The sequence below is a fragment of the Ascaphus truei genome, chromosome 18 (genome assembly GCF_040206685.1).
Source record: "Ascaphus truei isolate aAscTru1 chromosome 18, aAscTru1.hap1, whole genome shotgun sequence".
Lineage (NCBI taxonomy): Eukaryota > Metazoa > Chordata > Amphibia > Anura > Ascaphidae > Ascaphus > Ascaphus truei.
Genome location: NC_134500.1, coordinates 9,758,520 through 9,769,292, shown reverse-complemented (window position 1 = coordinate 9,769,292; position 10,773 = coordinate 9,758,520). Strand labels below are relative to the sequence as shown.

At 65.6% G+C, this 10,773-nt stretch overlaps 1 protein-coding gene across 1 annotated transcript in view; it reads left to right on the top strand.

Annotated features, from left to right (window-relative positions):
• The first annotated feature begins 559 nt into the window (after window positions 1–559).
• Window positions 560–10,773, top strand: part of TLE3 (TLE family member 3, transcriptional corepressor) — a 21,861-nt gene continuing 11,647 nt past the window's right edge. Inside the window, 12 exon segments of the mRNA XM_075576260.1 lie at window positions 560–645; window positions 1,280–1,354; window positions 6,290–6,350; window positions 6,353–6,478; window positions 7,418–7,443; window positions 7,527–7,643; window positions 7,905–7,955; window positions 8,116–8,256; window positions 8,979–9,084; window positions 9,166–9,321; window positions 10,332–10,486; window positions 10,489–10,685. Coding sequence (XP_075432375.1) covers window positions 583–645; window positions 1,280–1,354; window positions 6,290–6,350; window positions 6,353–6,478; window positions 7,418–7,443; window positions 7,527–7,643; window positions 7,905–7,955; window positions 8,116–8,256; window positions 8,979–9,084; window positions 9,166–9,321; window positions 10,332–10,486; window positions 10,489–10,685 — 1,274 coding nt within the window. The 5' untranslated portion in view covers window positions 560–582.

Here is a 10,773-nt window from a genome sequence, read left to right as displayed (position 1 = left end):
TAAACAGGTGAGTAGCAGCCCCCCCCCTTGCAGAAAGTAGCAGCTAACCCCCTCTTGCGGGCAGCAGCAGGCGCCCCTCCCCCTTGCGGGCAGTAGCAACCCCCTCCTGGCAGTAGCAGCATTCTCCCCCCCCCCCCCTGCGGACTGTAGCAGCCCCCGTGTGTAGTGGCATGTCAGGAGATGTTCTTATAACAGGGCAAGGGAACGTCATGTCAGGACTGTTGTTATATTGGGGTTCTGTCCATCACATGACCTGCATAGATCAATGCGGTGCTGAATAACCCCGAACTTTCACTGCTTGTGGGGGGCGCGCACTCGCTAAGCGGGGTGGAGGGGGGCGCACTCGCTGAGGGGGTGTAGGCGGGGGGCGCACTTGCGAGCGGGGAGGCCGCACTCACTGAGAGGGGGGGGGGCGCACTCTTGCTAAGCGGGGGGGAGGGGGACGCACTTTTCCTTAAGGGGGTTTGGAGGGAGCGGGTAGGCGGGGGGACGCACTCTCGCTGAGAGGGGGGGTAGACGGGGGCGGTTCCTCTGTCACCGCTCTCCGTGATAGGTGAACTTTCTGCTTTGCTTTCCTTGCAGATGGAAGTCGCCAAGCGTCTGAGCAGTATGATGGTGCAAATAATCCCCTTCCTGCCCCAAGAGGTGACCAGCATGTGTGAGAAGCACCCAGGGAGCAGGGGGGGGGGCTGGCACTGAGCGTGCAGGGGATTCTGTCACCATGTGTGTGTGTGGGGGGGGGGGATTCTGTTGCTGTATTGGGGGGGGTGGGGGGATTTTGCTGCTGTATGGGGGGGATTCTTCCGCTTTGTGTAGGGAGGGGGTTCTGGCACTTTATTGGGGGGGGGTGGATTTTGCTGCTGTGTGTGCGCAGCCTGCTATCTCGCCTCTCACTCCTGCTCTCTCTCGCCCCCCCTCCTCTCTCGCCCCCCCCTCCTCTCTCGCCCCCCCCCCTCCTCCTCTCTCCTCCCCCCTCCTCCTCTCTCCTCCCCCCTCCTCCTCTCTCCCCCCACCCTCCTCCTCTCTCCCCCCCCCTCCTCCTCTCTCCCCCCCCTCCTCCTCTCTCCCCCTCCCCCTCCTCCTCTCTCCCCCCCCCCTCCTCCTCTCTCCCCCCCTCCTCCTCTCCCCCCCCCTCCTCCTCTCTCCCCCCCCCCTCCTCCTCTCTCCCCCCCCCTCCTCCTCTCTCCCCCCCCCTCCTCCTCTCGCCCCCCCCCCCCTCCTCCTCTCGCCCCCCTCCTCCTCTTCGCGCCCCCCCCCCCCTCCTCCTCTCTCACCCCAGCATCAGCAGCAGGTGGTCCAGGCTGTGGATCGGGCCAAACAAGTGACCATGAGTGAGCTGAATATGGCAATCGGGGTATGTGCAGCGCCCGGCTGTGATTCTGTGTGTGTTTCGGCCCCTGTATTCCCCCCCGCACCCTCCCCCATGTGTGTGTGTGTATATGCCCCTGTATCTCCCCCCTCCATGCCCCTGTATCTCCCCCCCCCTCCCTGCGTGTGTATTGGCCCCTGTATCCTCCTCCCCCTTCCCCCCCGTGTCTATAGGCCCCTGTATGTTCACCCCCCCACCGCACCTGTGTATCGGCCCCTTTATCCTCTCCCCCCTCATGTGTATAAGCACCTGTATCGCCCCCCCCCCCTCCATGCCCCTGTGTGTATCAGCCCCTGTATTCTCCCCCCACCCCGCCGTGTGTATAGGCCCCTGTTCCTTCTCCTCCCCCCACCCCTGTGTGTAAAAGCCCCTGTATCTCTCCCCCCCCCCCACACTGCCCCTTTGTGTGTATAGGCCCCTGCATCCCCCCTGTGTGCATAAGCCCCTGCATCCCCCCATGTGTGCATAAGCCCCTGCATCCCCCCTGTGTGCATAAGCCCCTGCATCCCCCCTGTGTGCATAAGCCCCTGCATCCCCCCCGTGTGCATAAGCCCCTGCACCCCCCCGTGTGCATAAGCCCCTGCATCCCCCCCTGCCCCTGTGTGACGTCGCCTGCCTTCCCCCCCCACTGCCCCTGTGTGTGACGTCGCCTGCCTTCCCCCCTGCCCCTGTGTGTGACGTCGCCTGCCTTCCCCCCTGCCCCTGTGTGTGACGTTGCCTGCCTTCCCCCCTGCCCCTGTGTGTGACGTCGCCTGCCTTCCCCCCTGCCCCTGTGTGTGACGTTGCCTGCCTTCCCCCCCTGCCCCTGTGTGTGACGTCGCCTGCCTTCCCCCCACTGCCCTTGTGTGTGACGTCGCCTGCCTTCCCCCCCTGCCCCTGCGTGGGACGTCGCCTGCCTCCCCCATGCCCCTGTGTGTGACGTCACCTTCCTTCCCCCCCCCCTGCCCCTGCGTGTGACGTCGCCTGCCTCCCCCCTGCCCCTGTGTGTGACGTCACCTGCTCCCCCCCCGCCCCTGTGTGTGACGTTGCCTGCCTCCCCCCCCTGCCCCTGTGTGTGACGTCGCCTGCCTCCCCCCCTGCCCCTGTGTGTGACGTCGCCTGCCTCCCTCCTGCCCCTGTGTGTGACGTCGCCTGCCTCCCCTCCTGCCCCTGTGTGTGACGTCGCCTGCCTCCCCTCTGCCCGTGTGTGACGTCGCCTGCCTCCCCTCCTGCCCCTGTGTGTGACGTCGCCTGCCTCCCCTCCTGCCCCTGTGTGTGACGTCGCCTGCCTTCCCCCCCTGCCCCTGTGTGTGACGTCGCCTGACTTCCCCCCTCTGCCCCTGTGTGTGACGTCGCCTGCCTTCCCTCTGCCCCTGTGTGTGACGTCGCCTGCATCCCCTCCTGCCCCTGTGGGTGACGTCGCCTGCCTCCCCTCCTGCCCCTGTGGGTGACGTCGCCTGCCTCCCCTCCTGCCCCTGTGTGTGACGTCGCCTCCCTTCCCCCCCTGCCCCTGTCGTGTGACGTCGCCTGCCTCCCCCCCTGCCCCTGTGTGTGACGTCGCCTGCCTCCCCCCCCCCTGCCCCTGTGTGTGACGTCGCCTGCCTCCCCTCCTGCCCCTGTGTGTGACGTCGCCTGCCTCCCCCCCCCCCTGCCCCTGTGTGTGACGTCGCCCCCCTCCCCCTGCCCCTGTGTGTGACGTCGCCTGCCTCCCTCCTGCCCTGTGTGTGACGTCGCCTGCCTCCCCTCCTGCCCCTGTGTGTGACGTCGCCTGCCTCCCCTCCTGCCCCTGTGTGTGACGTCGCCTGCCTTCCCCCCCTGCCCGTGTGTGACGTCGCCTGACTTCCCCCCTCTGCCCCTGTGTGTGACGTCGCCTGACTTCCCCTCTGCCCCTGTGTGTGACGTCGCCTGCCTGCCCCTGTGTGTGACGTCGCCTGCCTCCCCCCCTGCCCCTGTGTGTGACGTCGCCTGCCTCCCCTCCTGCCCCTGTGTGTGACGTCGCCTGCCTCCCCTCCTGCCCCTGTGTGTGACGTCGCCTGCCTCCCCTCCTGCCCCTGTGTGTGACTTCGGCCTGCCTTCCCCCTGCCCCTGTGTGTGACGTCGCCTGCCTCCCCCCCCTGCCCCTGTGTGTGACGTCGTCTGCCTCCCCCTGCCCCTGTGTGTGACGTCGCCTGCCTCCCCCCCCCTGCCCCTGTGTGTGACGTCGCCTGCCTCCCCCCCTGCCCCTGTGTGTGACGTCGCCTGCCTCCCCCCCTGCCCCTGTGTGTGACGTCCGTCTGCCTCCCCCTGCCCCTGTGTGTGACGTCGCCTGCCTCCCCCCCCTGCCCCTGTGTGTGACGTCGCCTGCCTCCCCCCCCTGCCCCTGTGTGTGACGTCGCCTACCTCCCCTCCTGCCCCTGTGTGTGACGTCGCCTGCCTTCCCCTCTGCCCTGTGTGTGACGTTGCCTGCCTCCCCCCCTGCCCCTGTGTGTGACGTCGCCTGCCTTCCCCCCCTGCCCCTGTGTGTGACGTCGCCTGCCTTCCCCCCCTGCCCCTTTGTGTGACGTCGCCTGCCTCCCCCCTGCCCCTTTGTGTGACGTCGCCTGCCTTCCCCCCCTGCCCCTTTGTGTGACGTCGCCTGCCTCCCCCCTGCCCCTGTGTGTGACGTCGCCTGCCTCCCCCCCCCTGCCCCTTTGTGTGACGTCGCCTGCCTCCCCCCTGCCCCTGTGTGTGACGTCGCCTGCCTTCCCCCCCTGCCCCTGTGTGTGACGTCGCCTGCCTACCCCCTGCCCCTGTGTGACGTCGCCTGCCTCCCCCCCCCTGCCCCTTTGTGTGACGTCGCCTGCCTCCCCCCTGCCCCTGTGTGTGACGTCGCCTGCCTTCCCCCCCTGCCCCTGTGTGTACGTCGCCGTCCCCCTGCCTACCCCTCTCCCCTGTGTGACGTCGCCTGCCTTCCCCCCCTGCCCCTTTGTGAGACTTCGCCTGCCTACCCCTGCCCCTGTGTGACGTCGCCTGCCTTCCCCCCCTGCCCCTTTGTGTGACGTCGCCCTGCCTCCCCCCTGCCCCTGTGTGTGACGTCGCCTGCCTTCCCCCCCCTGCCCTGTGTGTGACGTCTGCCTCCCCCCCTGCCCTGTGTGTGACGTCGCCTGCCTCCCCCCCTGCCCCTGTGTGTGACGTCGCCTGCCTCCCCCCCTGCCCCTGTGTGTGACGTCGCGCCTCCCCCCCCTGCCCCTGTGTGTGACGTCCTCGCCCCCCCCCTTGACCCTCCCCCCCCCTGCCCCTGTGTGTGACGTCGCCTGAACCTCCCCCCCCTGCCCCTGTGTGTGACGCCCCCCCCCCATTTTTTACCCAACCCCCCACCCCCCCCCCCCCCCCCCCCCTCACCCCCCCCTCCTGCCCCTGTGACGTCGCCTGCCTCCCCTCTGCCCCTGTGTGTGACGTTGCCTGCCTTCCCCCCCTGCCCTGTGTGTTGACGTCGCCTGCCTTCCCCCCCTGCCCCTGTGTGTGACGTCGCCTGCCTTCCCCCCCTGCCCTTTGTGTGACGTCGCCTGCCTCCCCCCTGCCCCTTTGTGTGACGTCGCCTGCCTTCCCCCCCTGCCCCTTTGTGTGACGTCGCCTGCCTCCCCCTGCCCCTGTGTGTGACGTCGCCTGGCCTCCCCCCCCCCTGCCCCCTGTGTGTGACGTCGCCTGCCTCCCCCCTGCCCCTGTGTGTGACGTCGCCTGCCTTCCCCCCCTGCCCCTGTGTGTGACGTCGCCTGCCTACCCCCCTGCCCCTGTGTGACGTCGCCTGCCTTCCCCCCTGCCCCTTTGTGTGACGTCGCCTGCCTCCCCCCTGCCCCTGTGTGTGACGTCGCCTGCCTTCCCCCCCTGCCCCTGTGTGTGACGTCGCCTGCCTACCCCCTGCCCCTGTGTGACGTCGCCTGCCTTCCCCCCCTGCCCCCTTTGTGTGACGTCGCCTGCCTACCCCTGCCCCTGTGTGACGTCGCCTGCCTTCCCCCCCTGCCCCCTTTGTGTGACGTCGCCTGCCTCCCCCCTGCCCCTGTGTGTGACGTCGCCTGCCTTCCCCCCCCTGCCCCTGTGTGTGACGTCGCCTGCCTCCCCCCTGCCCCTGTGTGTGACGTCGCCTGCCTCCCCCCCTGCCCCTGTGTGTGACGTCGCCTGCCTCCCCCCTGCCCCTGTGTGTGACGTCGCCTGCCTCCCCCCCTGCCCCTGTGTGTGACGTCGCCTGCCTTCCCCCCCTGCCCCTGTGTGTGACGTCGCCTGCCTCCCCCCCTGCCCCTGTGTGTGACGTCGCCTGCCTCCCCCCCCTGCCCCTGTGTGTGACGTCGCCCTACCTCCCCTCCTGCCCCTGTGTGTGACGTCGCCTGCCTTCCCCTCTGCCCCTGTGTGTGACGTTGCCTGCCTTCCCCCCCTGCCCCTGTGTGTGACGTCGCCTGCCTTCCCCCCCTGCCCCTGTGTGTGACGTCGCCTGCCTTCCCCCCCTGCCCCTTTGTGTGACGTCGCCTGCCTCCCCCCTGCCCCTTGTGTGACGTCGCCTGCCTTCCCCCCCTGCCCCTTTGTGTGACGTCGCCTGCCTCCCCTCTGCCCCTGTGTGTGACGTCGCCTGCCTCCCCCCCCCTGCCCCTGTGTGTGACGTCGCCTGCCTCCCCCCTGCCCCTGTGTGTGACGTCGCCTGCCTCCCCCCTGCCCCTGTGTGTGACGTCGCCTGCACTCCCCCTGCCCCTGTGTGTGACGTCGCCTGCCTCCCCCCCCCCCCCTGCCCCCTGTGTGTGACGTCGCCCCCCTCCCCCTGCCCCTGTGTGTGACGTCGCCTGCCTCCCCCCTGCCCCTGTGTGTGACGTCGCCTGCCTCCCCCCCCCCCCTGCCCCTGTGTGTGACGTCGCCCCCCTCCCCCTGCCCCTGTGTGTGACGTCGCCTGCCTCCCCCCTGCCCCTGTGTGTGACGTCGCCTGCCTTCCCCTTGCAGCAGCAGCAGCTCCAGGCCCAGCAGCTGGCACATGTGGTGCACCTTCTCCCGCACCCCTCGGGGTTCAGCCCCCTGGCATCCTGCCCGTCACCGGAGGCAACGCCAACATCCTCTCCCTCACTGCGCTGGGTGGGCAGCCTCAGCCGGGCGTGAAGGAGGAGAAGAGTCACCCGCATGTGGACCCCCGAGGTGAAAAGGAAGGAAAAGAGGGAGGGAGAGGGCTCATACAGCAGGAGGGGGAGGGGAGCGGGAGGGGAGGGGGCTCATACAGCGGGAGAGGGAGGGGAGGGGGCTCATACAGCGGGAGAGGGAGGGGGAGGGGAGCGGGAGGGGAGGGGGCTCATACAGCAGGAGAGGGAGGGGGAGGGGAGGGGGTTCATACAGCAGGAGAGGGAGGGCAGGGGGCTCATACAGCAGGAGAGGGAGGGGAGGGGGCTCATACAGCAGGAGAGGGAGGGGGCTCATACAGCAGGAGAGGGAGGGAGAGGGGGCTCATACAGCGGGAGAGGGAGGGGAGGGGGCTCATACAGCGGGAGAGGGAGGGGAGGGGGCTCATACAGCAGGAGAGGGAGGGAAGGGGGGATCATACAGCAGGAGAGGGAGGGGAGGGGGCTCATACAGAGGGAGAGGGAGGGGAGGGGGCTCATACAGCAGGAGAGGGAGGGGGCTCATACAGCAGGAGAGGGAGGGAGAGGGGGGCTCATACAGCGGGAGAGGGGGCTCATACAGCGGGAGAGGGAGGGGAGGGGGCTCATACAGCGGGAGAGGGAGGGGAGGGGGCTCATACAGCAGGAGAGGAGGGGAGGGGGCTCATACAGCAGGAGAGGGAGGGGGCTCATACAGCGGGAGGGGGAGGGCTCAAACTGCCAGAATAGTGAGAGGGAGGGGAGGGGGCTCATTCAGCAGTTTAGGGAGAGGGGACGGGGCTCATACAGCAGGATCGGGAGGGGGCTCATACAGCAGGATCGGGAGGTGCTCATACAGCAGGATCGGGAGGGGGCTCATACAGCAGGATCGGGAGGGGGCTCATACAGCAGGATCGTGGGGAGAGAAGGATAATATGTGGTTACTTCATCTTCTGTCTCTTCTTCCTCCCCCGATGATTGGATGGTTAATTCTCGACGACAGCCCCTGAGGATCAAGAATCAAGCACAGTGAGTGACCCCTTGCTGTCCCGTCCCGTCCCCCTCCTCTCCTCAGTCCCTTCAGTGAGTGACGTTCCCGTCTCTCTGTACAGAATACCTCCGTGTCTCCGGCAGACAGTGCGGGGAGCAGTGAGAAGCAGCGCAGCACTGGCACGGCGGGCGAGAGCCGCAAACGCAAAGCAGAGGAGAAGGAGGGTCTGAGACCCTATGTGAGGATCCCAGAAAATCAACTAACCCCCTCTCGCCTCAAGGGCATCCCAAATACTGACACCCTTACCCCTGGGGATAACCAAAATACTGCCCACCCCTACCACCACACACAAATACGCCCCCCTAAAAGAAAACAATAACAAAAACAAATTAGTATGAAGTAAGGACCCCAGAAGGGGAGACCCCCTTTTTGGGTGGATCCCAACCCTTCCTGGACTCTCTGATACCTGAACATCTCCCTCCTCCCCCATATTTCACAGGACAGTGACGGGGGCAGGAGTGAGGATGTGGTGGTGGACGTGTCCAATGAGGTGAGTTAGAGGGCAGGAGCGGGGGACGGACCTGAGAGGGGTAACATGGGGCAGAGGGGGTGACATTCAGACCCCCAGGTCGGGAGGAGGAACTCCTAGCTCAGCAAGGCTTCACTTGCCTGCTCCCCCTGAGTTACCACTTTGCACTCTGTACTCCCAGGACCTTGCAAGCCCCCAAGTGAGTCCGGCTCCCTCCCCCCTGGAGAATGGGCTTGACAGAGCGCGCAGCCTGAAGAGGGACCCCCCAGAGAGCCCAAGCTCTGCCACCTCCTGCAGCAGCAGCACCCGGGATACGGGACAGGTGTGTCCCCCTGCAACCAAACCAATTATCCCCTGCAACCAATCCAACTCTCCTTCACTCGCCAACGTACCAATTGCAACTCTCCTTCACTCCCCAACGAACCAATCCAACTCTCCTTCACTCCCAACGACCAAATCCAACTCTCCTTCACTCCCCAACGAACCAATCCAACTCTCCTTCACTCCCCAACGAACCAATCCAACTCTCCTCACCACCCAACCAATCAACGCCTCCGGTCACTTTCTTACCCAACCATCCAAGCTCTCTTACAACCTCAACTTCTCACCAAACCAATCCAACTCTCCTCACCCACCCAACCAATCCAACTCTCCTCACCCACCCAACTAATCCAACTCTCCTCACCCACCCAACCAATCCAACTCTCCTCACCCAACCAATCCAACTCTCCTTCACCCACCCAACCAATCCAACTCTCCTCACCCACCCAACCTATCCAACTCTCCTTCACCCACCCAACCAATCCAACTCTCCTCACCCACCCAACCAATCCAACTCTCCTCACCCAACCAATCCAACTCTCCTTCACTCCCCAACCAATCCAACTCTCCTCAACCACCCACCCAACCAATCCAACTTTCCTCACGCAACCAACAGTCCTTCGCTTCCATGCCCGCCCCCCTCCACACCAAGCCTGGAGGTAAGGGGTGTCTCTGTCCCACTGTTTTCTAATCGCGTTCCTCGTGTTTCCCTCTCTGCCCCAGGCTGATAAATCCTTCGCCCCACGGACAGAAATCTCTCACCCCATCCCTGGCACCAGCAACCCTGCCAGCCTGAGACCTCAGCACAGCAAAGCCGCTGACCTTCCAGGTGAGTCAGTCAGGGGGCGTCTCTGTGCCCCTTACAGAATTGTCTATGGTCTCTTGCTGCAATGCTCCCTCCTCCCCGCAGGCTCTGTGCTCCGCACTCCGCTCACCATTGGCACCTCCTACGCCAGCCCCTTCGCTGTGATTGGTCACCATGACATGAACGGGGCCGCTTGTCAGCCCGGGGGGCTACACTGGCGTCCAAAGTGGTGTCGTCGCGGCGTACGGGAGAACACCGATGGTGAGAAGTAACGTGTGTGTGGTGCGTGTGGTGCGTGTGCGGCACATGCTCCGTGTCCTGTTTATCGAGCTGATTTTTTGGTTGTCTTGTGTCTGACAGGTAGGGTTTGAGGCAACTCCTCTCCATGCGAAGCACGGGGGTCCCCTCCAGCCTGACACCCCACCAGGGGGGGAAACCGTGAGTTTTTTGGGGTACTGTGTCCCCCACCCAGTCTTGCTCATTAAGACCTCCCTCTGATTTCCTGCTGATCCACTGTAGGTGACGCAATCACATTGAGATTCTGCTTCTCGCTTATCAACACAACGAGCCATCGAAATGTTTCAATAATTCCCACCGCCTCCCCTAGATCTGTCCTAACCACCGACTGATCACACCCCCACCCCGAGGTGCCCTTGTCTCGCACACCTCCCCTCCGTGCCCTTATCACACACCTTCCCCCCCCCCCCCTTGTCTCCGTGCACTGGTTACCCACACCTCTCTCTCTCCTCCCCCCCCCCCCTGGTCTCCGTGCCCTGATCACCCACACCCCCCCCCCCCCCCCCTGGCTCCGTGCCCTGATCACCCACACCCCCCCCCCCCCCCAGGTCTCCGTGCCCTGATCACCCCCCCCCCCCATCCTGGTCTCTGTTCCCTGATCACCTACACCTCCCCCCTCCCCTGGTCTCCGTTCCCTGATCACCTCTCTTTCCCCCCCCCCCCCGGTCTCCGTGCCCTTATCACACACTTCCTCCTTCCCCTCCCCCCCCCCCCCTGGTCTCCGTGCCCTTATCATACACTTCCTCCTCCCCCCCCTGTCTCTGTGCCTTTATCACACCCTTCCTCCTCCCCCCCACCCCCTGGTCTCCGTGCCCTTATCACACACTTCCTCCTCCCCCCCTGTCTCTGTGCCCTTATCACACACTTCCTCCCCCCTCCCCCCCCACCGGTCTCTGTGCCCTTATCACACACTTCCTCCTCCACCCCCTGTCTCCGTGCCCTTATCACACACTTCCCTCCCCCCCCCCCCCCCCCCCCCCGGTCTCCGTGCCCTTATCACACCCTTCCTCCTCCCCCCATCCCCCCTGGTCTCCGTGCCCTTATCACACCCTTCCTCCCCCCCCCTCTCTCTCTCAGGGCTTACTCCTTCCACGTCAGTGCAGATGGGCAGATGCATCCAGTCCCCCTTCCCCTCCTGATGCTCTCACTGGAGCTGGGATCCCGCGTCACGCCCGGCAGATCAGCACCCTGAGTCACGGAGATGTGGTGTGCGCCGTGACCATCAGTAACCCACACCGCCACGTGTACACCGGGGGCAAGGGCTGCGTCAAGATCTGGGACATCAGCCAACCCGGGGCAAAGAGCCCCGTTTCCCAGCTCGACTGTCTCTGGTGGGGACCGTCTGTGTCTGTCATCTGTCTGTCTGTCATTCTGTGCACAGGTCTGACGGGTGTCTCACTGTGTATAACGGCATCT